General features: G+C 45.5%; 1 protein-coding gene across 17 annotated transcripts in view; it reads right to left on the bottom strand.

Annotated features, from left to right (window-relative positions):
• IFT122 (intraflagellar transport 122) overlaps positions 1-27,936 on the bottom strand; it is a 77,720-nt gene that overhangs the window by 49,041 nt on the left and 743 nt on the right. For 12 of the 17 annotated variants that reach the window (XR_012323926.1, XR_012323927.1, XR_012323928.1 and 9 more), the window contains exons 2-10: positions 22,107-22,173; positions 20,696-20,780; positions 16,653-16,731; positions 13,849-13,925; positions 11,631-11,697; positions 10,544-10,690; positions 7,067-7,142; positions 633-824; positions 336-474 (exon numbers count right to left, since the gene is read on the bottom strand). Coding sequence is in view for 14 of the 17 variants with exons in the window: in XM_073787729.1 (XP_073643830.1) it covers positions 336-474; positions 633-824; positions 7,067-7,142; positions 10,544-10,690; positions 11,631-11,697; positions 13,849-13,925; positions 16,653-16,731; positions 20,696-20,780; positions 22,107-22,173 (929 nt within the window). In the remaining 3 variants the exon portion in view is untranslated. Of the gene's footprint in view, positions 1-335; positions 475-632; positions 825-7,066; positions 7,143-9,335; positions 9,513-10,543; positions 10,691-11,630; positions 11,698-13,848; positions 13,926-16,652; positions 16,732-20,695; positions 20,781-22,106; positions 22,174-25,738; positions 25,799-27,936 lie in introns of all 17 variants that reach the window. The other 5 variants (XM_033865479.2, XM_073787728.1, XM_033865467.2 and 2 more) reach the window with 5 other exon arrangements.

Raw genomic sequence — 27,936 nt, 5'->3', positions numbered from 1 at the left:
AGACCCATGCAGGTCAGCCCCAACCCCCAGCTCTAACTTGTGATATGTTTCCCTCCTTAGCCAGGGAGCCCACGTTCCCCTCAGTATTACCTGCGAAATTTTCTGAGTCTGTGCTTTTTTCTTTTTGTTTTGGAGAGAGGGTTTACTGCTTTCAAAGACATCTACATCCTCTCCACACCCCACCACAAAAAAAAAGCAAGAGCTGGTGGTCCAGTGTGTTTCCAAAAGACCAAGGAGAAACATTTCCTACCATTTCATTTGCCCTGTCAGGAGCCCTCTCAACCTGCCCCTCTTCCCAGTGCCTGGAGGCCAGAGGGGCCATACCTGCCTTTTACCTTTCTGCTCGGTGATCAGGTGCTGCACGATGACATCAGTCATGCTATCCCTGTAGGCATATCGGTCCTTGTAGAGTCCGTGGACTGTGCTGAAAATAAGCTGGTAGAAGGAAATGGTGCCATCCTGGCAGCCTACCACCTGCAGAGGAAGACAGTGTCAATTCCCAGCTCTCTGTGGAGAAAGCGTCGACCCTCCCGCTTGTCATGAACGAGCGTCAATGATCTGACTGGCTAAACATGGCTGATGTTCAGTGACTACTCTGGCAATGGCCCATCAAATGAACTCCCCCTTCTTACCACATAGTTGGAATCGGGTTTCACTTTACACGTCCACACCCAGGAGTTCTGCTCCCCAACAGTCCCGAGGCGCACTCCATCCTTGGTGAAAAGGGATACTTGCTTGTCTGACCCCCCCAGCAAAATGTACTCCCCTTTAGTAAAGTAGCTGAGGCAGCAGGGATCAAAGTTCAGTGACCGATCCTTCCCAATCTGAGGAAAGAGAACACGCCAAGGGAAATCTACTTCTGAATTCATAATAATCACAACACAATCAAGGGCTTTTCCCTCCAACTTTTAGAGGGAGCTGGGAAGACTGGGGAGAGCTGGCCAGCATTCTCCCGCGTGTGACTGATTCCATCATGAACGCAGGCCAGTCCTCTGGAGCACCCTACCTCTCCCCTCCTCACAGCCAAATCCTCCAGTGTCTTCCCCAGTCCCACCCAGCTGCTCCAGGGATGTGTCTTAGCTCCTCAGCCAACCTGCACCCGAGATGGTCTTTCTCCCACAGGCCTTCCTCCGCACATAGCCTTTACTAGGGTTCAGGACTCCCCTCAGCTTCTTTTCTTCTTCCTTTTCTTTCCTCCCTCCCTCCCTTCTTTCCTTTCTTTTTTTGTATTTCACAAGACTAAGTCCATTCAATTTTCTAAAAACTAACTTCTCTTTATAACAACCTTATTGAGGAATTTCACATACCATACAATTCACCCACTTAAAGTGTACAATTCATCGGCTTTTAATATATTTGGAGTTGTGCAACCATCATCACTAATTCTGGAACATTTCCAACACCCCAGAAAGAAACCCTGTACCTGTTAGCAGTCAATCCCCATTCCCTCCTCTTTCCACCCCCAGGCAACCACTAATCTACTTCGTGTCTATAGATTTGCCTATTTTGGACATTTCATATAAATGGAATCATAAAATATGGGACCTTTCGTGACTGGTTCACCCTTGCTGTAGTATGTATCAGTACTTCATTCCTTTCCATTGCTGGATAATATTCCATTGTATGGATATTCCCCATTTTATTTATCCATTCATCAGTTGATGGACATTTGGGTTCTCCCTATTTTTGGCTATTATGAATAATGCTGATACGAATATTTGTGTACAAATTTTTGTGTAGACATATGTTTTCATCTTTCTTAGATACACATACCTAGGAGTAGAATTGCTGGGTCATACAGTAACTTCATGTTTAATGTTTTAGGAACTACCAGACTTTTTAAAAGTGGCTGGCTGTACCATTTTATATTCATATCAGTAGTAAATAAGGGTTCCAATTTCTCCATCCTACTGGGTGTGAACTGGTGTCTCATTGTGAATTTGACTTGCATTTCCCTGGTAGCTAATGATGTTGAACATCTTTTCATGTGCTTACTGGCCACAAGTATATCTTGCTTGAAGAAACGTCTATTCAGATCCCTTTCCCATTTTTCAATTAGGTTGTCTTATTATTGAGTTGTAGGAGTTTTTACATATTCTAGATGCAAGTCCCTTATCAGATAAGCAATTTGTAAAACTTCTCTCCCACTCTGTGCACTGTTTTTTCACTTCTGATGGCGCCCCCTCTGCTTTCAGAATGAAGGTCAAGCTCCTGAGCTCTGTTCCCAAGATCCTTCTCTCAGCCAAAATGAATTTCTTCTAGTTTCCTGAGTGGCCCATGCTCTTTCAATCCTCCATAATGACATGACATAGGTGCCATTCTCCACACCACCCCAGCCCTGGCCAAGAGTGCCCTTTCCCTCTTCTTCTCTGCCAGGTGTCATCTCCTCCAGGAAGCATCCCCCAATCTCCCTGCCCACCCAAGGCCTAATTAAGACCCATCTCCCTGTGCTGGCCTCTCCCACAGCACTTCGCTTACTGCTCTGTAATTGCACATTTAACCTGATGTCTCCCCACTAAAGTCCACGGGTCCTCTGCTGCCCCTGAGTGTGCCTTCTGTGACAAAACACTATTTTTTATTATCATTATTAAACTAATAATCACTTTACTATAGAAATAACTCTAAAATTCTTGTTTCTCCTTAAGTTTTGTTCAACTTACAAATATTTTCCTATTTATAAACCTAGTAAAAATAAGCAACCAGGGCTTCCCTGGTGGCGCAGTGGTTAGGAATCCGCCTGCCGATGCTGGGGACACGGATTCGAGCCCTGCTCCGGGAGGATCCCACATGCCGCGGAGCAGCTAGGCCCGTGTGCCACAACTGCTGAGCCTGCGCTCTGGAGCCTGCGAGCCACAACTGCTGTGCCCACGTGCCACAACTACTGAAGCCCGCATGCCTGGAGCCCGTGCTCTGCAACGGGGGAAGCCACCACAATGAGAAGCCCACGCACCACAACGAAGAATAGCCCCCGCTCGCCACAACTAGAGAAAAGCCCGCGCCCAGCAACAAAGACCCAACGCAGCCAAAAATAAAAATAAATAAATTAATTTAAAAAATAAGCAACCAACTGAAAAGGAGTCTTTCATTAAACTTTACGGAATTCAATTTTGAACAGACCATAAAATCCCTTAGTCTCATTTACAACTTAGTTAATTTCCTTAAACTAATTTAAACTGCAGTTATTAACTTAATATATTCAATTTTCCTTCTTAAGAATTTCAAATGCCTAATAATCAAAAGTTCCCCTCGTACTTACATAATGATAGTAGCTCTAATGAGAAAACTAAAAAATCGCATGAGTCATGGCACGGAAGGCGTGCAGCTTCTGGTAATGCTCACTAGTTGCCACTGGACCAACTCTCCTACAGGTAACAACTGTAAACTCTGGACCAACTATAAACTACAACCACCTGGAGGCAGTGGAGAGCAACCAGAAGCAGAAAGAGACGTAAGACACAAATGCATCTGGAAGAAGGGAATGGCATTAGGTGAGTTTCTCATTTTTTTAATGGCTTTTTGCCTGAGGGCAGGCACTGTCAGTGACCTGATGGATGAGCACAGAACTTGGAGCGACCACAGCAGCTTGCAATTGAGGCAGGAAATCCCAGAAAAGAGACAGATGCAGAGGGGGAGCCCCAATCCTGCACATACACTGCTGAATATCTGGAGCCCCTTGAACTACACACACCACGTGTGGGGCAGATGCCAAGCAGCCTAGCAAAGGCTGAAGAGACACTCCAGCTGCTGCCCACACAGGAAAGGTACAATTTAAATGTTGAGTCCAGCAAAGTTAACTACCTGCTTAAGAAAAAAAAAAAACAAACTACACAATAATCTTAAGAGAAACATGACAGATGTTCCCTACGCTGTATCATTCACAATGTTCAGAATATAACCCAAAATTCCAAAAAGCAGAAAAGTGTGAACCATATTCAAGAGAAAAGACAACCAATAGAGACTGACCCCAAGATGATTCAGAATTTAGAATTAGCAGATGAGAATTTTAAAATAGCTATTTTAGGGCTTCCCTGGTGGCGCAGTGGTTGAGAGTCCACCTGCCAATGCAGGGGACATGGGTTCGTGCCCCGGTCCAGGAAGATCCCACATGCCACGGAGCGGCTGGGCCTGTGAGCCATGGCCACTGAGCCTGTGCATCCGGAGCCTGTGCTCCGCAACGGGAGAGGCCACAACAGTGAGAGGCCTGTGTACCGCAAAAAAATAAATAAATAAATAAAAATAAAAATAGCTATTTTAGGGAATTCCCTGGTGGTCCAGTGGTTAGGGCTCTGAGCTTCCACTGCAGTTGGAGGCACAGGTTCGATCCCTGGTAAGGGAACAAATATCCCGCATATCACGTGGCACAGCCAAAAAAAAGAAGAAAAAAGCCATTATAACTATGGTCAAGAATATAAAGGAAAATATACTTGTAATGAATGAACAAATACGAAAGAAGAGCTAAATAGAAATTCTAGAGCTGAAAAATACAATAACTGAAACAAAAATTCACTGGATGGGCTTAAGAGAAATATTACAGATGACAGAAGAGTCAGTGAAGTTGAAGACTGAGAAACAGAAATCCTCCAATCTCAAGATCAGAGGGGAAAAAAAAGATTTAAAAAATGAACAGGGCCTCCATGACCTGGAGAACAATATCAAAAGGTCTAACATGTATAACTGGAGTCCCAGAAGGACAGGAGAGAATGGGGAAGAAAAGTTGTTTGAAGAAATAATAACCAAAAAATTTTCTATATTTGGTGAAATAATAAAGACATAGATGTATAGAATCAAGAAGCTCAGTGACCTCCCCCACAATCCCAAGCCAGAAAATATAATAAATCTCTTTAACATTCCAATATTGCTTAGGTACTTAATAAAAATTTCTTTTATCTTTCAATTTAAAATTGGAAGAATAAGGGAGTTCGCTTCCACTGCCATGGGCCTGGGTTCAATCCCTGCTCGGGGAACTAAGATCCTGCAAGCTGTGCAGCATGGCCAAAAAAAACCTGGAAGAATAAAATTGATTACTAGATTATGTCTTTTAAATGGTCATCATAAGACAAATCTGATAGAGATTCTAATAGGGATTCTAGTACCAGTCTGCCTGGGTTCCAATCCAGGCTTGACCATTAACTAAACTGTGTGTCTTTGGGTAATTACTGAACCTCTCTGTGCCTCAATTTTCTTAGATGTAAAGCGGTGATAATAGTATCTACCTCATAGAGTTGTTATAAAGATTAAAAGAATTAACATTATAAAGAGTTTATACAATGCCTGAAACTCAATAAATGTTAGCTATTGTCATTATTAAGCCAGATCCCCTTAAACATTACAAACACTTAAAATGCCAAAAGTACACATTATACCTAAGCCTAACACAAAAGTATAGATTTGATCTACTTCATCACTGTATATTTAATTCTAAATCTTCCCAGATTTAGAAGACACTCAGCCACTGAGGAAACAATTTTACTGTCCCAAACAAGTTATCTCAGCAGAGTGAGGTTGCTTATCATTCAAAAACTCAGGGCCACAACATGAGCTCTGGAGCTGCATACATGCAAGATATCTCCCATGGCCTGGCCCCCACGTTGAGCTCTTCTTTGTGGTCACTATAGCAACGAGACTCCATTCCTTCCCTGTGTAGTGTGGATTTTTGTTCCCATGAACTTCCAATACCCACACCCGATGTCCACTACACAGTAGATACGCAATAAATATTTGTTGAATGATGATGTACACACATTAAGTGGAAGAATAGATAGGGCCAGGGCTAGATGCAAGATGATAAAAATGAGGGTTTGGGGAAATCAGCCATGGGAAACTGAGAAAACACTCCTTATTTTTTCTTTACTTAATTATAAAAGAAATGACCAACAGTAAGATGAGGTAGAAGAAACGGCCCCAAAGGTAGGCTACACATAGCTGATACCTTTCCCTTCTAGCATGACATTTTTTGAGGAGTAAGGATGTTGTTAAACAAAGGCTCCATTGAACAGGCTGTAATTCTCACCTGCTTGTATGCGGTTCAAGCCACCCCCAATACCTTCGCTCTAATCCTCAGTGTCTTCTGCCTACTAACAGATTTTCCTACTACCAGGCTCTCTCTACCTTAATCCACCCTCCACAGAAACAAGGAAATCTTCTGAAATGGGAATCTGACCACGTCACTCCCTCCCTGGATCTATGGCTCCTGAATACTTACAGTAGATGATGTTCAAACTCCTTATTCTCACTAGTCAGGTATACAGTCATGTCCCCATCTTCCTTTCTAGCTCCATCTTTGTCCACAAGTCTGGGGATCCAGTCACCCTAAACAAATCACTGTCGCCTGAACTGTCACATATTTTCATTCTTCCCTGCCTTTGCAGATGCTATTTCCTCTGCCTGAAACGCCATTCCCATTGTCCTCTGCCTAGCGAACTCCTGCTTGTCCTGCTCAAAGCTCACCTCTACAAAATCTCCGGTCTCCACCAAGCAGTGCTGCCATCTTTTTTTGTGTCCCTATAGCTGTCTATCTGTACAATTCTCTCTCATGCCATGGATCACACTGCACAGGAACTGCTGGCTATCCCCACCAGCCTGTGAGCTCTCGCAGAGCAGAGGCAATGACTTACACAGCGCTATGTCAGCAGCTCCTAATAGGTGAAGGGCTGGCCTAGTGGCTGCTCATAACTGTTCACAAGGTGAATAAGTCAAATACAGGAAGGTAGAGTCATGACTAGAACCAAGACCTTACAGACCAAGCTGCGTTTCAATCCCAGGTGCCATAATTTACTAGCAGTGCGAGACCTTGGACGTGATATTTATTTCACTGCTCTAAGTATTATCTACTCATTTCTGAAAAGTTGATCAAAGTACCTACTTCAAAAGGTTTTGTAAGAATTAAATGAGATAAAGTATGCATAGCACTGAGCACCGAAGCTGGTATCACAGTAAATGCTCAATAAACAGGAGCTAACAAAAATAATGTACAATTATTATTAATACAATCTCCAAACATGAAAATACACTAAAACAGGCATGACCGAAACTGTTTCTCCCATCGGGCTTGTATAGAGCTACATACCTGTTTTCCACTCAGCTGGTAGAAGGAAAGTTTCTGTCCCCAGTCAGCTACAGCCAGGATGTCATTATGTTCCTCTCTAATCAACAGAAGACAAAAAAGGTTACGTGGGGCCATGGCCTGCTCAGGAGTGTAGCCCTCATCAGCATCTACATCTCAGTGTAGCCTGAGAGTTTAACAAACAACAGGAAAAAGAAAGCCCTGGCCAGGCTGTCAGATTGCCAAATGTTGGACAAGAGTACAGAGGCCAAAAGTTGTAATGCGGGCCTACCCATCAATCAGTCCAATGGGAAGGGACCAGGTGAGATTCAGCCCTCCCGGTATCTGTTATTTCACTGAATGCCCCACCACTCAGGTGCTCGTGGTGCCAAGACACTGCCACAATGAAGAGGTGAAACCTCTCATTTCAGTTTCCTAGGAGCAAAGCTAAGAAACAGCAAGGTTGCAGATCCAAGAGTGCTTCTCTCTTACATACTATAAAACAAGGGGAGGGCATCCCTGGTGGCGCAGTGGTTGAGAGTCCACCTGCTGATGCAGGGGACATGGGTTCGTGCCCCGGTCTAGGAAGATCCCACATGCTGCGGAGCGGCTGGGCATGCCATGGCCGCTGAGCCTGCGCATCCGGAGCCTGTGCTCCGCAACGGGAGAGGCCACAACAGTGAGAGGCCCGTGTACCGCAAAAAAAAAAAACATGGGGAGATGGTGGAGAGATATGTCTTCTGCACTGGGAAGGCATGGATCGTCTGATTTTTTTAATGGCCAGAGGGGAACTTGGCTTGCCTCTCCTCAAGCGGGAAATTAACACCTAAAACTAGGTTCTCTCACAGTTGGGGTTTTTGCACAGGTGAAAAGGTTGACTGGATCGAATTTAAAAAAAAAAAAGACCAACAACTGTCTTTGAAACTGAGTGCCTATCAGGATCAGTGTCTAGGAACTGGGGCTGTAGGACCAGCACAGGAGAAACCTCCTCAGCTAAGGCTGGGGATCAGCTACTCAGGAATCTAGTTCAAGAGAGAGACATTCCCAGCCCTTGAGTCCTGGTCTTAATCCACCTAATGTTGCCTCCTCTTTCCTTACTAATTCCAGCTTTTTGAGCCCAGGGCCTTGCGGTCATCTGGCAGCACCATGAGATATGCAGGCAAAGCATGGTGCAGCCCTATCTGCAAAACCCAGCCAAGAGTGGCAAAATAGCACTAATTCGTAACTAAGGGAAAAAAGACAAAGATGGAGAGGGATGGAGCGGACCCACAGGTGAACTCTGTGTGAATGGCACTGAAATCCAAACACATCCAGAGGCCCAGGCTACAGTGAGCCCTCTTGGGGAGACCACATACAGCTCTGGGCCAGGTTCAGCCCCACGAGCTGGATGGGTGGTTTTCAACCTTCTTTTCCCCTTTTTTCCCCCGGCAGTGGGACTCCTTACCAAAACAAACACTTGTGCTAACGATTAAAGGGTCTGCTCTGGCTGAAGCACAGATAGGAACCTGAAACCCACCCTTTCCTCCCTTCCTTGTCCCCCACCTCCCATCTTCTTTTTCCAAGGAACCCCAGGCACCACAGAACACAGTTTGAAAAGTCCTAAGCTCAATCACTTTTGCCCAATCAGAATATCCTGGCTCCCGCACTCCAGCCTGCAGTGTTTTCCCTACAGGTAACCTCGACTGAAGAGAAGGAAGGACAGCTGGACAGCGAGGATTTGGTGTGAGGACTGCGGGTAAGATGGGGGCCTCCTCTCTGATACGTGTCCTAGCAAATACAAGGTGAGGTGCGGCATGGAAACAGGCTAAGAAAGTGCACAGTAAGAGAAGAAGCGTTCACTGAACTCCTGGGCGGCCATGCCAAGGGCACACGAGGCAGGCACTAAAAATCATGTTTCTCAAAGGACCGCTAATGTTACCGGAAAAAGTGCACTCTATGATGTTAAGTGGAAAAAAAGGAAGTACGATATGATTTGGTTCATTATATGAATACACTAAAAGCCTGAGAGGAAATACTAAATGCTAACAGTGGTATCCTCAGGGGATGGGGTTTTATAGAAAAGTCAAACTTTCTCCCTTAGACTTTTCAGTATTTCCTCAAGTCTCTCAAAGAAGAATTTTATAACTCACAAGTTTTGAGGGAGTGTCCCCCTTGCTGGAGGAGCTTTAACCAGCAACACCCCCACCCCCGGTCCCTTTTAGAAAGGAGCTTCGGAGCAGCACCTGCCCCAGTAGGTCTACACTGGGGGCTGGACCCTTCCAAGGAGGGTTCTCGCTCCTCGGGACACACTCACAAGTTGTCGTCCCTGGGACTGTCGTCCTCTTCCTCTGGCTCTTCCTCCTCTGCCTCACTACCCTGACTACTGTACACTGCTGACTTCAGAGTGGAAGAGATTTCCTGAAAATATCTGTTGACAATGACTTCCTCGGCATCCTCGTTCTCTCTGTTCATCCAGAAACTCTCCCATCGGCTGCAGACAGTAAGTGGTTGTTCACAATCACGTTGCCTAGAACTACACTAAAGCTTAATTTCAAAACCTGTCAAGGAGCCCCTGAACCCCGCCCGGAAGAGGACAGCAACCAGGTACACTGGGTGTGCTGCTTCTCATGAATTAAAAATGGTACCCTGAAGCCACAAAGTCATCTGTGGCCACAAAAATCAAACAGCAGGAACTCTGGGGTAGGCTAATGGCCTCTGAAGGCATTAGACATACATGGTACAGCCCTGGGCTGGACAAAATGATTCAGGAAGAAGCATAATAATCTGATGTAAGAAAAGCAATGAAATTAAACTACCTTCTAAATCAAGTAGGCACCACCTGTAAAATGACATTGGGCTGGTAAACATTAAGTTCTTTACCTTCAGAGGACTCTGTGGGAGATATTGGTGGTTTAATAATATCACAGAATTATACAAAGAGGATGTAAAGCTGTTAGTCCACCATCAAAGTCACATGAGCACAGTAAGGAAAACGTGTGTAAGGTTAGAGAAGGTAGATGCCAACTGTTTGTGCAATTATAGGCTTTGGGGACATTTATACTTAATTTTGATGTTTTTTTGACAAGGGCAGCAAAATAGGCTCATGAAAAAGTAAAAAAGGCTCATGAAAAAGCACATCTTCTGCTCAGACTTGGAGGGAAGAACTGAAAGGTGGAAAAGACCAAAATAAAGCCACAGCAGAGAGGTGAGCTCTCGATTCCTAAGGAAATGGCTCTCCTGTGTCACATGCGTACATACTCTCTCTCCCTCTCTCTCTCATGCACACACACACTGAGCTGGTCTAGATAGCTCATCTGCTCAGCTAAATTTCTGGGATTCATTCCAAAACTCAAGATGGGCTCTTTAAAAATTCCATTCACATGGAATAGGTTCCAAAACAGATCAGTCAAATGGGGTGAGAAGCCTCTGAATCATGGAGCCCTCGGGGGAAAGAACTCAGCCCACTAAGAAGGCCTTCTCCACAGAGTTTCCGTCCTAGGAGGAGGACAGCTGTGCGGTCACCTTGAAGGGCTCCAGCAGATGGACCACAGCGGGGAGAGGGAGCCCCCTGGCCGCTCAATCTTCACCTTCTCCTCCCCGTTTCTGTTCCGTATGCTGATGACCCCGCTGAACATCCCCAGAGCCAGGTACTGACCGTCATTTGTCCAGCTGTTCAAACAACCAACAATGGGCATGGGGAGGGGAAAGGAACACAGAGAAAGTCAAAGTTGCAAGGATGATACCTTGGTTGAAACAATCTGATGAGGCAGCAATGGCTGGGCTCATCCTGACCCTGATGTAAAAATCAGAGGGCCAAACTGAGCGTCCCATTTCTTCCTGGAGTGGAGGGTGAGATGTGAAGGCGGGAGCACCTTCTTGGTGCCCATAGTCTCTGTCTGCACTGCCACGACGGCCCTCAGCTTTGCCTGCATTGCGGGGTCAGCCTCCATTCCCCGCTCGCCATTTCAACCTCCTCCCACTTCCAGTGCACCTGAAGAACAGAATCTGCGTCTTGGTTGTTGCTAGCCTCTAGAACAGGTGCCTAACAAATGCTGAATGGAAAGAAAGGCTACACTCAGAAGCTGCGCAGCAAGACCAGCCACCATTTGAGAGCGTCTACCGTGTGCAGGCACCGCGCTGCTTGCTTTAAACTCATTAGCTCGTGTACATTTCACAACAGCCCCATCAAGTCAGCATCTTAATCCCCATTTGTCAAATAAGGAACCTCCTGAGGTCACAGAGCCTGTCAGCCACTGAATGTGGATTCGAATCCAGATCTAATATCAAAGCCCGAGCTTTCTCCAGCGCATGTGCTGCCTGCACCAGGACAGCCTCAGGTCCCCAGAGCCTCCCCTGAGCACAGCTTGAGGCTGCGGAGGCCTGCTGCTGGACAACTGCTCAAAAGCAACCTGCGGTTCTCGTTTGCTTGCCGATCAAAAGCACAGGTTCTTCCCATCAAGGAGACCACGAGAAAAGAAAAGAGGAAACATGGGGCCCAAACCAACTAGGTAGCACAAGACCTTCTCTACTGTGTGAACTAACCAGACTTTGAGAGTCTGTTTGAAGAGCGGGGAACAAAAAACTACCTTCAGAGCTGCCCTTAACTTACCTGCAGCAGGTGATCTTGCTGCTAGATTTGTGCTTAGAGACAGACTTCTGTTCAGGAGACCATAAGCCTTCAACACAAAATAATATAAAAGAAGAGAGGTTGGTTGGAACATTACTCAGCAACAAAAAGGAACAAACTATTGATACACACTACAATTTAGATGGATCTCCAGGGTTTTATGCCGAGTTTAAAAAGCCAGTCTCAAAAGGTCATATGCTATATGATTCCATCTTATATAAAGATGGGGAACAGATGAATGGTTACCAGGTACAAGGGGTTAGTGCTAACAGGAGATGGGGGAGATGAGGGTAAAGGAGTATCTTTGTGGTGATGGTAATCTACACAGGGGATGAAATGACAGAACTATGTACACACATTGTGCCAGGCCCCACCTCCTGATTTTGATACCGTACAACAGTTACATAAGATGTATCCATTGGGGAAACAGGAAGAAGGGTACATAAGACCTCTCAACTATCTTTGCAACTTACTGTGAATCTATAATTATTTCAAAAGAAAAAAGAGAGGAAGATATATTGGTGAATTGATAGCCAACTTTTCAGGAGTTTAAGTCAAAGAAATGGCAACTTCACTGTTCGTAATTATTACACTGCAACCAGAGTACAACTTAGCATTCAAAGTAATGAATGACGCTTTCTGAAAATCCAGTCTCTCCTGACCCTATCTGGGCTGTGCCATGTCCCTGGCACACTGGTCACCTTCGGCTTGCTCCCTCCTGCCAGTGACTCAGTGGCCCACAACAGGTGTAGGTCTGGGCAACAAAAGCAAATTCTACTCTTTGCCTGAGCCATGAAGCACAGCCAAGGAAGTAATCCTAGGGCAGAAACGCATTTACACAGCAAGGTGCAACATCAAACAATGTGCTTCCCCTCTCCCCTGCCCAGAATGCCTCCCCCCGGCATTTCAGCCTATGCACACCTTACCTGTGGTCCACCGAGGCCCCCTCAGAGCCTGCTGCTGGAGGAAACCACACCCTCCAGGCCCCTGAGGCAGCACTGACCAGAGCAGACTCTAGATGCAATCACACGGCCTAGGTCCAAGCCCTGGGTCCATCCCTTACCCGCTGGGTAACCTCAAGTGAGTCACTGGACCACTCTAAGCTCAAGTTCTGTTCCTCAGTGGAGTGGGGATGAGAATAATACCTGTCCTCAGACCTCAGAGGTCGTCACAGAGCTCACACAGGAATTTGTTTCAACTCTCAGCACAGTGCCTAGCATATCACAAACATTCAACAAATATTATTCCTTAATAATATATTTTTACAAATTCTTCCTCCCTACCTGCCCCCAACCACAAGCTCTTTGAGGGCAGGAATTCTATTTTGTCTTTTTCACCCCAAAAGTAAGCACCCAGACCAATGCCTCACATGGAGAAAATGCTAAATTTTTAATGAATGACAGTCCCTTCCCCTTTTATTTATACAACATGCTTTCAATTACATTCTCTCTTTGGAACCTCAGAATTGTATCAGTGGATGGACTGGGGGATGCATTCATCTTAGATCAGGAGGGAGACTGAAAGGGATTAGATCTCTCGCTCCTTGACTTCAACAATGGCTGTTCTGTTGTAACCACTATCTCTTAGCAAGGAAGACAGAACTTATGAGCTGTAAGCCAGAATCGACCTTGAAAAGAGAACATGCAAGCCTCTGCTCGAGTTCCTGCCTCTTCGTTGACGTCTCACTGCTTCTCCTCTGCGCCAGGACCACACCAGTGCCGTGTGTGGGGTGGGTGAACTCCTCGGGGCATTCAGCCCCTCAGGAAGGACAGCCACAGCCACTGAACAACTAATGCGGACACGCCGCACAAGAAGCACAGCGAAGCTTTCCACACATACACGGACGCTGGGGGACCCGGAAGTGGGGACAACTGAACCATCCCTGCCAGGGTGGGGCGGGGAAGGCTTCCCAGAGGTGGCAACACCAACTTAACGCCTGTGCTCTCCCATCTCTCTCGCCATCTCCCTCCCAGGGCCCTTCCCGCTGTCTCCTAGACTTCTTACCAGACTCAGTGCCATCACTCACTCTCTTGGTTTCTACACAATTTAAAGAACAAGTGCCAGCCTCCCTTCAGCCATTGACGGTGGGTAGAACGGTATTAACTCTCTCAGGACAAAACCACCACATTCTGGATAGATTTCAGCACTTTCTGCCAATTTTCAGTTATTCCCAGACAAGACACTGGGAATCAGAACCTACCAAAGTCACTGGAGGAACAGGATGCCAGCTGGTGGGTAACAGGGTTGTAGGAGACACACTGGATAGAATCATTGTGCCTGGGAAGTAAACAAATGTAGATGATTATGCAGCAAACCACAAATGCTTCAGTGGCTACAGCTCAAGATTTTAATGATGGGTCCACAGCCTCTCTGACTCCACACCGTGAACTCTGATGCAAGTGACCAATTAAAAGCACAGGGATGAGTTCTCCCCTCCTGGGCTACCCCCCAGCCACTATTTTCCTCTCTCAAACATTACCCACCCATCAGACTGGCCTAGCTTAAATGCCACCTCCTCCAAGACTAGTGTGCTGCACACCTCTGGTGTGCCAGCTAGTAAGAGCATGATGTAAACCACCTCGCCTAGTGCCAGGTGCCTAAGAAGTGCCATATTAATGGCCCTAACACTTATTGCTTTGTGGAGGCCTGGAAATACATTCATTAATACAGGATGGAGGTCCAATGAAAATACTAGACCAATATCTGGAAACATCTGAGATAACAATGAAAGCTGAGTGAGTCATGTACCACACGGGGCATCTCAGCCTGAGTTGTTTTTTGTTTTTGTTTTTGTTTTTGTTTTTGCGGTACGCGGGCCTCTCACTAGAAGCACAGGCTCCGGACGCGCAGGCTCAGCGGCCATGGCTCACGGGCCCAGCCGCTCCGCGGCATGTGAGATCTTCCCGGACCGGGGCACGAACCCGTGTCCCCTGCATTGGCAGGCGGACTCTCAACCACTGCACCACCAGGGAAGCCCTGTTTTTTGTTTTTAATTAATTAATTAATTTTTATTTTTGGCTGTACTGGGTCTTCGTTGCTGCACACGGGCTTTCTCTAGTTGCAGTGAGCGGGGGCTACTCTTTGTTGCGGTGCATGGGCTTCTCATCGCAGTGGCTTCTCTTGTTGTGGAGCACGGGCTCTAGGCACACAGGCTTCACTAGTTGTGGCACGCGGGCTCAGCAGTTGTGGCTCATGGGCTCTGGAGTGCAGGCTCAGTAGTTGTGGCACATGGGCTTAGTTGCTCTGCGGCATGTGGGATCTTCCCGGACCAGGGCTCAAACCCATGTCCCCTGCATTGGCAGGTGGATTCTTAACCACTGTGCCACCAGGGAAGTCCCTCAACCTGAGTTTTATTCCTCCACTTCTGGGTAATACTTTACTTACAACCTCATTCATTCATTCATTTATTCATTCATTCAAATATTGATTTGTTGATTTGCACATCGGTGTTCACAGCAGCATTATTCTGAATAGCCAAGAGGTGGAAGTAACCCAAATGTCCGTCAACAACAGATGAATGGATAAACAAAATATGCTCTGTACATACACCAGAATATTATTCAGCATTAAAATGTAAGGGAGTTCTGACACAGGAACCTTGAGGACATTATGCTCAGTGAAATAAACCAGTTACAAGAGGACAAACACCATAGTATTCCACTTATATACGGTACCCAGAGTAGTCAAATTCATAGAGACAGAAAGTAGAATGGTGGTGCCTAGGGCTGGGGGAGGGGGAATGGAAGTGGCTGCTTAATGGGTGTGGAGCTTCAGTTTTGCAAGATGAAAAATAGTCCTGGAGACTGGCTGCACGACAACACGGATGTACTTAGCACTACCGAACTGTACACTTAAAAATGCTTAGGATGATATGTTATGTGTGTTTTACCACAATTAAAAAGAAAAACGGGCTTCCCTGGTGGCGCAGTGGTTGAGAATCTGCCTGCCAATGCAGGGGACACGGGTTCGAGCCCTGGTCTGGGAAGATCCCACATGCCGCGGAGCAACTAGGCCTGTGAGCCACAATTACTGAGCCTGCGTGTCTGGAGCCTGTGCTCCGCAACAAGAGAGGCTGCGATAGTGAGAGGCCCGCGCACCACGACGAAGGGTGGCCCCCACTTGCCGCAACTAGAGAAAGCCCTCGCACAGAAACGAAGACGCAACACAGCCATAAATAAATAAATAAATAAATAAATAAATTTTTAAAAAAAAGAAAGAAAAACGATCATTTGTTGAGTACCTACTACAGGCCAGGCATTGCACTAGGCACCAGTGACACAGCATGAGCAAAACAAGACGCAGTGTCTGCCCTCATGGAGCTTACAGGTTGATGGGAGATATCAATCAGCCACCAGAATAAATGTAAAACTACAGCCGTTAGGGACTTCCCTGGCTGTCCAGTGGTTAAGACTCCATGCTCCCACTGCTCAGGGCACAGGTTCAGTCCCTGGTCGGGGAACTAAGATCCCACATGCCACACGTTACGGCCAAAAGAAAAAAAAAACTACAGCTGTGAGAAGCACCATGAAGGAGACCCAATCAAGGCTCCAGGGGCAGGAAAGGCTTCACAGAAGAAGTAACATCTGAGATGTGCAGAGTGAGTAGGGGTTAACCAGGCGGAGGGATGGGGAAGAAGAGGAGGAGAGCCTCTGCACTGAGAGGGGCCTGAAGCACACTGACCCCAAGTCTCAGGGTGTCAACGGTGGCTGGATGTGAGGCTCTTGAAAAAGGACAGGTCGGGGTGGGGTGGAATGTGCGATATCAGATTAACTAAACTGAGCTACACGAAAACACCTAGCCCAGTGCTGGCCAAGCCAGCAGTGCTCAAGAACTGTTCCCTCACTTACTCATTCCCCAACCCTCCCAGCGCACAACCCCACAACTTCACTTGAAGTTCAACTGCAGAGAAAAAAGTCCTTCCTGATAGCTTTGCTAAGGGCCTTTTGCTACAGTAGCTCAGTAAGAGGCAAACTAATAATACTGTAAACCTAAACGGTTACTTACGTGTACTTCAGAATGCCTTCCAATTTTGACGTCCAGATAATAACACTTTTGTCAGCTGATCCAGAAGCAAAGCGCTTGCCTAAAAGTGTTTTTAAAAAGAATAAATTTTCACATTCATTTAGGCCAGCATTTTGCAAAGTATTTCTTAGAAAATGACTTCTTTAAGGTCCCTAGTATGTGTCAGTTGCTTCTCTACCCCTTCTTCATATCTGTACTGAGTGGCAGTACTTTGGAGTCAGGAAGTTTGAGCTCATATCCTGCTCTGCCTGGCACTAACAAAGATGTGCTGAGGGCCTATCACATGCCAGCATCATGTTCTGTGCTCAGAATCAAGTAGTGATTAAAACATACATGCTGTCTACCTTCATAGAGTTTGTCTGGTGGGAAAAGTAGGCATTAAATTAAATTCATCCAATTCAAATACGACGTAGTGAGAAAAAAAAGCAGGCCCTATAAAAGAGAATACCTGAGGACCCAATTTTGGTGAGGGAGATTTCTGTGAGAATGGTATCTTTCATTGAGACCTAAAGGTTGAGCAAAGCTTAGCCAGGTGCAACGAGAGGAGAGAGACCTATCCATATGGGTCAAACAGATGTGCAAAGGCCCTGAGGCAGAAAAAACCTGCATGTGTGAGGAGGTGAGAGGCAGCCAGCATGGAACATCAAGGGCAAAGGGTGAGGTGGGTGGGGGAGGGATCTCTAGGGGCTTCGGGGCCACAGTAAGATCCTGCTCTCTATCCCAAAGAAAAGCTTTAAGCAAAAGAGTGACAGATGAGATTTTCATTTTCACACTGCTTGGGCCATGTGACACTGCTGCAAATACTAAATAATAGAAGCTGCTCTTATTTATTATTTCTGTCACTGCTCCCTTACACTGGCAGGCAGCAGGTGATGAAGAGTGTGGACTAAGGGCTCAGAGTCGGAGCTGGAATCCCCAGTGACGTCACCCACCAGCTGCAGGACCAGGAACAAGCTACTGAACATCTCTAGGCCTTCATTTCCTCATGTGAAAAGTGGACGCAACAACAGTATTTACCTCATAGTTGTTGTGAAGATTAAATGAGATTAAAGTGCTTAGGTCTGTGCCTGGCCTAGAATGAATGCTAAACAAAAGTAGCTATTATTATTATTTCCTTACATTGCCTTGTATTGCTTTCCTTGAAGAAAAACTAGCTCTTAATACACCTTTGTATCATAGTTGCTCATTAAATACTTATTCAATTTAAGGGGGAAATCAGAAACAAGCAAAATCATCATTTTTTAAAGAGCAAAACCAAATTCAGTGTATCCTCACTTCTAGATCCAAGGGGAAAAGACTTCCTTATCATTACATGAGTGTCATGAGGGGCAGCATGATACACCAGAAAGAACAAGGGCTCTGCAGTCAGAGGATACAGGTCAGGCCCAGCTCTGCCACCGTCACCCGTAATCGCTCCAAGCCTGTTTTCTGATCCGTGAGAGGAGCTGCGATCCCTTCCCTGCCTCCTTCAGAGGGCTGCTGGGAGATCAAACGTGAAGATGTGTGTGGCAGGACTATGCAAAACGCGGACAAATGCCCCGATGGCAGGTCTCACTCTAAGATCCTCAAGGGCCTTGATGGTGCTGCAGGCCAAAGACGCCCTAGGCTTATAAACTCTGAGGCCTCACAGGTCTCCCCACGGTACTACTCTGAACTTAAACTCAAACACGCACATAAAAAAATATGACTACCGTGGCACAGGGCTCCTGACTACCTGGCAAGAACTAGCGTTGTCTTTGCCACTACCTCGCTGTATGACCTCAGCCAGTCGTGGGACTTCTCTAAATCTTTATGTAGGTGTAACATGAAGAGATTGGGCTAGATCAGACTAACACTGTGTGCCCCAAATTGTGTGTATACATGAAGTAGGTGCATTTTTCTAGAGAGGGGTCTATAGCTTTCATCAGATTCTCAAAGAGGTCTGTCATCTAAAAGAAATTAAAAACCTGGAGCCTGAATGATCTCCATGGTTCATTTAAGCACCGTACCATCGATTCTGCGACTTCTCGGCAGTGGTCACAGAGGGCCACCTCTAATCCTATATCCACTTGACACATGAGGAAATCGAGACTCAGACAGGGTCAATAACCACCTCAGACTCACAGAGCTTTTCGGGTTGGAGCTGTCTCATCCCAAAGTCCATGCTCTTCCCATTGATGCTATGCTGTGCGTAGCACGGATTTACTTTTAACTCTCAACGTCAGTTTCACGCAGCCGATGTGACCACCACCTCTCCTCTTTCTCACCCCACCTGGTGCCCTAACGCCAATGACTCTTCAACCCCACTAGAACCTCCCTCACCCCTTGTGGTCCTCTCACCCCTCATTACTCAGCAACAAGGTTGCTCACCCCTCATTACTCAAGGTCAATGTATATAATCATTCCTTTGCATACATCCTCTGCCCTTGCCCTCTCACTGCATCTTCAGAGGTGCTTGTAAACCTACCACTCTGGTTAAATCCAACTTTCCACCTCCTCTGTCCCTGTATCTGTGCAGCTCAAAGTGATGGAGAAAAAGACACAATCGCACCACTGATCTCACTTTCAATTCATGACCACCAGCTTTGGGTGGGCCCTTCGTGTAGCTAGGGTCTCACTATACCTCCCGGGGCCATTCACTCAGCCCCTCAATTAGGTGGTGTTGTACTCTTTTTTCTTTTTCCTCAACTCTCGGACACCTCCTTCCCCATCCTCACTCTCAGATGTTGCTGCTTCCTATTTCACTGAAAAAACGGAAGAGAATTCTGTTAGACTCCTACTACGACATGTCCCCGCTGCCAGCACTTGCAGTGACATCCTCCACTTCCCACCATGCTCACCTCTGCCCTGGATCCCCTCTCCTCTTCCCACTCAGCAACTCTGCTCCAGCAATTCCGCCCCCACCTCTACAGCGTCAACTTTCCTCAAACTCAACACGTCTGAAACTGAACTCCGGATCTCCTGCTGTAAGTTTCTCGGCCTGCACCCTTCCCCACCTCAGTGGAGGGCAACTCCATCCTTTCAGTCATTCAGGTCAAAAACCATGGAGTCACCCCCGACTCCTTTCTTCACGCCCCACATTCTGTCAAGCAATCCTACTGGCTCCACCTTCCAACTGTATTCAGACTCTGACCACTGCTCCCCACTTTCTCTGCTCCTACAGGGGTCTGAGCTGCCATCACCAGTGGCTGACGCTTCTTCACTCGTCTTTCTGCCCAACCCTCAGCCCTTGCAGGCCGTTTGGGGTACAGCATCTGGAGGGATCCTTTTAAAATATAAATCCAATCAGATTTCTCCTCTGCTCAGAACTCTTTAGTGGTTCCCCGTTTTCAGTGAGAATCAAAGCCAAAGTTCTATAACAGCCAACAGAATCCAGCCAGCCCACACCTGCTACCTCTCTACCTTCTTCCCCTATTGCTCCCCACCGATTCTCTCTGTCCCAGCCCCAGAAAGGCACACCCCACCTGAGGGCCTCTGCAATGGCTCTTCCCTCTGTGAGGAGCTCTCTTTCCCCAGATGCTCAGTCATTATTTCCCTGCCTCCCCACCTTCAAGTCTTTGCTTGCCTGTCCCCATCTCAATGAGCCACAATGACTACCCTGTTCAACACTGTACCCAATGCCCTGCCCACACAGCACTCTCAATCCCCCTTATTCTGTCCTACTTTTTCTTCTTCCTAACACCACCTTCCGCCGTACTGTTCAATTTACTTATTTACCACGTTTATTGTATGCCTTCCCTCATACTCTCTCTCCTTCCCCCACACCCCCCGCCACATAGATAAAAGCCCCATAAGGGCAGGGATCTTTGTTTTGCTCTCTGAAGTATCTCAAGCAGCTAGAACAACGCCTGACACACAGATGGGCCTCAATAAATACTTGAATGACTGAATTGAATCGAATGACTGAACTGAAGTCTAAGAGACTAACTATCTTCCGAAACTGCAAGCTGTACTTGAGCTCACTCAACACGACGAAGGCACAGCCAAGGAGAGAAATGAGTGGCTGTGAGGCCATTACACACACTAAACCCAGAGCAGCCTCTTACCATCCTTCGCATATGCCACACAGTACACAGTATCTTTGTGTCCCTTTAGGGGCTGAAGTAAGGTGCCATCAGACGTGTCGTAAACCTGGCAAAAAAGAGACAAAAGTACAGATTACCCGCGTGGCGTCCAGTCGTCAGAACCCCTGCAAGTTGCTGCTGCTATTTTTGTTGTCAAAACAACACATTTGTCAATATTCTAAATTTGCACCAAGTAAAAACTGAACCAAGAAACCAGAAAGAATGTGACTTAAAGTTGGGAAACCCAAGAAGGAGAGGCTCTGATTCTGCCCATTACACGGCCGGAAATGTGCCATTAATGCTCGAGAAACAAAACTTCACTCCGTGAAACTTCTCTACACAGTTCACTCCCCTTGCATGTATTTGGATATATGACCAAACAAGCTAGGCCCTCCCTAATAGAGCCAGCACAAAGAGCCCAGCTAGAGCATGATTAAATGCCAGTGTAGCCCTGCCCTACTACCAACATCACAGAGAGATGTTTCATACTTGCTACCAAGAGTTGGAAGTCACAGACCTGAACTCTGGGTTTGCAAATTGTAGGGAGTGTTATAAAACCCATCTGTAACGTGCATTTATGATTTTATAGCTGTGTAACATGTACAAATATGTGGAGATTTAAAAAACACACCATCTGAGAAATAAAAGCAAAACCCTCCAGAAATGGTCAGTGTTGGAGAAGATAACCTATGGGAAAAACCTAAAAGGATTTGGATTGTTTACCCTGGACAGAAGAAGTCTGCAGAACAATTTACCCGCGGCTTTCAGATTATGTAGTTACCATGCACAGAATGGAGATCAGGCCCTCTGCATATCTCGAGACAACAGAGCAAGAGGAAGCGGACTTACGCAGGAGGAAGGGGAGATCATGCAAAGGGTTTTAGGTCAAACATAAAGAGTTCTCTGAAAATTACTTTTATACACTGGGACAGGTTCCAGAGACACCTTACGTTCTTTGAAAATATGAAAAATAGGACAGCATCCATATGGAATTGTTTAGGAAGGCCAGTGCCTAAAAGCTGGGGTCAGGCTATCTGGCTTCTCACAGAGGGAGCCCCTTCAGGCCTGTTGTTTGAATTTTTCAGGGGGACAAAATATGAACTGACAAAGGCTCACTTTCAAAGGCATTTAAATTATTTTGAACTCTTTCGTGGGTGTCTCAAAGTAAAAAGGGAAAGATTAATGACTCCAAAGGAGGTATTGTTCACAGGTTCCTATCTAATAGACAGTTTACCTACCTGTTTTAAGTAGCCCATTTCCTTCCCTATTAAAAAATAATGACTGGTTTTTCCACCTTGCCTTTTTTATCTTAAAAAAAGGGTCAAATTTCAGAGCACTTACAAGAGGCAGAGGAAAAAAAGCGCTTAAAAAGGAAACTCAGACAAAATCCTACCAGTAATCTGTTTCCTGCAGCCAAAATCAGTTGGGTTCCGTCGGGCTTAAATGCGAGGTCATATACACTAAACAGGAGACAAGACAAGACAAAAGGACAATTAGGAACCAAAATGATGAGGTCTGCTAATGGCCGGGAAAGCAAACTTTATTTCCATTACGAAGCACTGATTGTGTCTGAGGGAGAAAAATAATAGCTAAGAATTGCATTTGGTTGCAAATTCCATTCAACTACCACACCTTCAATCACAATTCACTTGGCAGTTAGCTATTGTGTCCCAATTTCCACCTGTCCAGAAGCCAGACGCCAGACATGATTCAAAGAGTAAACAGTGGAGGGCACTACCTCATCTAATAATACCATGAAGGCTACACAAACTGAGAGAACGTGTGAGGGCTAGCAAATCCACAGGTCTCTGAAAAAGTTGGTCATTTATTAAAATATCATTACTGGACTTCCCTGGTGGTCCAGTGGTTAAGACTCCACACTTCCAATGCAGGGGGCACGGGTTCGATCCCTGGGTGGGGAAGTTCCACATGCCGCGAGGCACAGGCAAAAAAAAAAAACAACATTACTCTTTCCAATTAATCAGATACTTACCAAGTGCCTCTTAGGGGCTAGGAGCTAAGAGACACAAGATGAGTAAATCACAGACCCTCCCTGCCCTCAAGGAAATTACCATCCTGAGGAAAGGTGATGGATGCTCAGACACCCACAAAGAATCACGTCATCAATTGTAAAGCACACGTTTTTTTCACATTTGAACATTTCTAATTTTGGGATGTGTCTTATAATTGATGATGTGTCAGTTTAACTGGCAGCATTTTTTGCTTTCTTAGTCGTATGTAAAATAATGATATTTTACAATCAGTGACCTCTTAGACTGGATGAAATATAGAATAATACTGTGATAGAGGCTTTAGGAGACACATTAAAGCATATATTGTAGGATTCCAAGGAGTGGACACAGTGTTCTGATTTGGAGAGGATCAGATAAAGCTTCATGAAGAAAACAATATGTGAAAAAGGTAGGGCTTCTGAGACATGCAGGAGGAGACTGGGTAGGCGCAGCATTTCAGGCACAGAAAACATAACAAGCAAAGACAAGACAGTGGGAATAGCAAATATCTAAATAACCTAATTTGACTGAAACATTTGGCTATGTGCAAGGCAATAGGGAGCGATAAGGCTGGAAAAAACAGGCTGGAGCCGTATTACAAAGATTCTCAAATGCCCCCAGGCAGAGGGTTTCATTACTTCAGGTGACCCTAGTAAGAGTGTGTCAGACAGCACTGCCAAGATGGCCTATTGTAAAAATTGAACATGGAATAAATTAACCTGGCACCTGTGAGTGATCAAAAAATATACACCCTGGAGTATTCCCTGGCGGTCCAGGGGTTAAGGCTCCACAATTTCATTGCCGAAGGCGCGGGCTTGATCCCTGGTCAGGGAAATAAGATCCCAAAAGCCACGGGCGGTGCGGCCAAAAAAAAATCACACCCTGGTTAACTACTTGGAGCATTTACCACAGACACCCAATGCTGAGCTCTTCAAATGCATTATTTTATTCTGTCCTCACAAGCATTCTATGAGGTAAGAATTACTACTCAATTTTGTGGTTGAGGACACCACAGTTCAGAGAGGTCAAGTATCTTGCCCAACATCACACAGCAAGTGAAAGGGCCAGAATTTTAACTCAGGTCTGACTTTACAGTCTGTGCTATATGGCCTTCCACTCTCCTGAATTACTGTCAAGTATAACAAATCTATGCCACCCTCAATACTTCAACAACAGTGACTAATATTTATTAAGCACATTTATTTACGTGTGCAAAGTACAGTTTAAATGCTTTACATGTATTAACTCACTTAATTTTCACAACAACCTTATATCTGTTTTGCAGATGAGAAAACTAAGGCACAGAGAAGTTAACTAACTTGCCTGAAAATAAACTGCTACTGAGTAGAGGTGGAGCCAGAATTCAAGCGCAAGCAGTCTGACTCTGTAGCCCAAGCTCTAACCACTACGCGTGTGGCCTCCATTATAATTATTATTTGCATATGCCAAAGTTGACAAAATAATTAGCAAGAGTCTCCATGTTTCATCAGCAGGAAAAAAAAAAGTGTTATCATCTACTCAAGGCATCACACATAGAATTCAGAGTTCTTATATAGGCTCCATTGACCTCAGAAGCTTCCTTTAATAAAAATAATTCTTCACAAATATTCAAGAGTTAAGAGTTGTTGAAGAGGGTAAATTTACATGATCTCATTTGACCTTATGCTAACATAATGCCTCAGGCAGGCAGGCATTATTGGCCCATTTTTACTGATGAGGAAACTGAAGTACACAGGCGAGTCATCTGTCTGCTGTCATACAGCTGGCTGATGGAGAAGCTGGAACACAGCGATTGCTACCCCTCTCCAGTTGGGCATCCCTCGTGATAGAAGCAAACACAAACCCTGAGTCCTTCAGCTTCCTTGCTGTTATGTGGTAACAGACCTGAGCCTTCCCGTCTCTCAGGCTTTCTTTCTCAGAACCTAGGGGACAACGTACTGGGTGCATTTCACACTCTGCAGAGAAGCGGGGGGGGGAGAGGGGAAAGCGGGGGGAGCTGGGGCCAGAAGGGCTGACCTCCGGCCTGAGCTGTGGTCCTCACCTACACAGCAAGGCTAGGGAGCTGCCCTCCCGCCTCGCAGGGTACACAAGCACCACCTCCTGTGGGGAGCTGGTGAGGCACGAGGTTTGGGAGGGGTCTGCACCTCTCTTCCACAGTCATCTTGGTCGTGTGGCTCCCTTCCTGCCTTGTACATATCTGAGCCCATCAAAGTGGTTCCCGTGTAGCTTCTTCTTCACTAGGATCATTCTGGGCTGAATTATTAGCAAATCATTTCTGAGCATCTCACTTGAGCCAAGTCTTTAGCTACCTTCCTTTCAGATGTGAAAATTCATTTTCTCTGCATTTCTTGAAGTTTGCTTTTCTAAAGTATAACATACATGTCTGATTTACCCCAATCCAAATTCTTACTGTACTTAGAATCTGTACAGTTCAACTTAAGAGTTATATAATCTTCTGTATTTACACTGTTTCAGATACTATCTTATCCCCTTAATTACAGTCATATGCAATTTCAGGGTAATGACCCTATTTTAGACATTTGTGGACCCACAGTACATGGCATTGTCCTAGACACAAAATGAGTATAACTGACAAACTGACAAGATTTTTATCTTGAACCCCTTGGGCTTTAATTACATCATAAGACCACAGAAACTTTCCCAAACTATTGGGAAAGACCCTAGACCCTGTCATATAGCCCAACTCCCCTACCAGGGCAGGAACTCCCTATTGATGGATCCAGCCTCTGCTTGAGCACTTCCAGGGCTGGGGAGCTCACTCGTCTGCAGACAGTACGGTAGGATGGCTCTCTCTCCCCACCTGCCCCCTTTTAAGAAAAACGGACATTGTCAGATTCCATTGCAGAGAGACAGAGGGTGGGTCCTGCAAACTGTCCTCTGCCAACCCTGTGCCCACCCCACTGCCAACTGAAGTCTCAAGGTGCCTCTCCAAATCCTGCACAACCTGATCCAGCCCCCACTTACTTGATTTGAATCTTAAGCAAATTGTTACCTCATTAAGTCTCAGTTTCTTCATCTGTAAATGGGGTAAAAATTCCAACCTCAAAGGCTGCTGTGGAGATTAAACAAGATAAGGCATGTAAACGGTCTGGCCCACAGCTGCTGTGGATGAGGGGCAGAGCAGATGGCAGCCTGCCTGGAATAAGGCATCATGGTTGAGAAGAATCTAGAGCACTGCTTTGAAGGGAGAAAAGAAGGAGCTCAGAGAAGAATAAGAGAACATTTGGGAAGGGCCTTTAGACAGGAGAATGGAGTTTACAGCTGAACTGAAAAGCATAAATTTAAATCTTAGCAAAAGGGGGCAGGGTGGGGCAGGGGAAGGACCACCTAATTAAGTGCACAATCTGACATGGAAGGTAATGGGGAGTCCTCTGGGTTGATGAGAGGTGGAGTAACGGATCACACAGCAACAGGACTCAAAAAAGAGAATTCCTGCTGCTACAGGAAGGTTAGACGGAAGCAAAAGAGCAGACCAGCAGGCGGAGCTGTTTCAGTGTGGAGGAAGAATCTTTGACATCTGGGATTTTGGAGCTCTACTATTTATTTTTATAGTTTTTTGTTTTGTCTCATTCTGGGCTATCAGCTTGCATATGTAGCTGCCATCAGTATTGCTGGTCCCTAGAACCCCTAAAGCCCCTACACTAGAATAGCTGTAATGGGCCAAAACCCAAATAACCGATCTTCATTCATCATTCATTCACTCACCTCTTCATTCATTCATGAATACCTCTATCCATGAAATAATCACAACAAACACTGTCTAGGCTCTAGAATAAGGCTTGGAAATGAGTAAGACATAGCCATTGCTTTTAAGGGGTTTATAGACTTCTGGGATCAACAGTTTCCCATAAACTCTTGCACTAGACAGACTCTAAGTACCACAAAAGAAGAATGAACAAAATCCTATGCCAGGGGGTGAAAACTAGGAGCCAATCAGGCTATATTTGGCCAGCAAACGTTTTGTTTGGCCCATATGGTATTTTATTTTGTGTATATATATATATATATATATATATATATATTTTTTTTTACAGATTAGGTGCCAACATTTAAAAATTAGGACATTTCACATAAAAACCCAGATCCCTGGTTTCTGGTGAAAACAGGAAGCTCTGAGCCACGCTGGGCCAAATTCCTGCAGGGTGGTAACTAGCAGAAGCAGAGCAGCTGTTGTCCCTTTCAGTCAGAGCATGCGCTCTCCAGTTTGCCACAGTCCTTGCCACTTCTTAGTATCTGACAGCAAAATCAAATGCTCAGCTGCTAGCTATCAGCAGCTTGTGCTATGAATACTTTTATAACAGTTAAGAGAAAAGTAAAAAAAAAAATTCTTTTTTACTCAAATCTCTATTAAGAGTAGAAGTGAAAGATACAGTTGTAGGGCTATACGTTTCAAGAAAAGTGCAGTAGAGAAAAGAAGAATACTCCTAGGGAAAACAAACAATTCCTTGTGTTCAAGATGCAAATAAACATCTCGCATTTACGTTGCCTGCCTGATTCCTGCAGGCACTTGAGTTTGCAGCCTCTCTAACACCAGGAATAATTAATGCAGTGGCTAAGAGCATTGGCTCTGGAGTGAGGAAGAAAGCTGGCTCCACCACTTACTCACTGTGTGACCCTGGCAAATTATTTACCCACTCTGTGCTTCAGTCGCCTCATATGTAAAACAGAAATAAGTATAGTACCTATGTCAGGTACTGTTGTGAGGTGACAATGAGATAAAAGATATGAAGTTCTTAGCCAGTGCCTAGTACAAAGTAAGCATTAGCTATTACTGGTGCAGAGTACAAAGAGAGCGACCATCTCCAAAGAGAGGCTTAAGGACGTTTAGGATTTCACTGTGAGGAGATGAAGGCCTCACACAGAGAGGCCAAAGAAAAGACAGAGAGGGAATGGCTCTGTTCCAGTAGCCAAAGCAGAGGCTTCACGATGAAGCTGAAAAGATCATGTAGGAAGTTTTGAAAGTCAGGCTGAGGAGAACTGCCCAATACGTCAGTATGCCCCCAAATGTGTTGTTATATGATGGATTTGGGGGATAAAAATGGAACAGGACATTAAACAACGGTGAATCATAAAGTGAGAAAGTCATTCTGTTTCGATACTCTTTCAAACCTTCTAACAAAACATAGGAGAAAGTCTTGCTTTGATGCTATTCAACTCAAGCACCTCTCCAACCACACTTGCTAAATCTCT

This window comes from Tursiops truncatus, chromosome 10, assembly GCF_011762595.2.
Source record: "Tursiops truncatus isolate mTurTru1 chromosome 10, mTurTru1.mat.Y, whole genome shotgun sequence".
NCBI classification, from domain to species: Eukaryota; Metazoa; Chordata; class Mammalia; order Artiodactyla; family Delphinidae; genus Tursiops; species Tursiops truncatus.
This window is presented reverse-complemented; position numbering and strand designations above follow the sequence as displayed.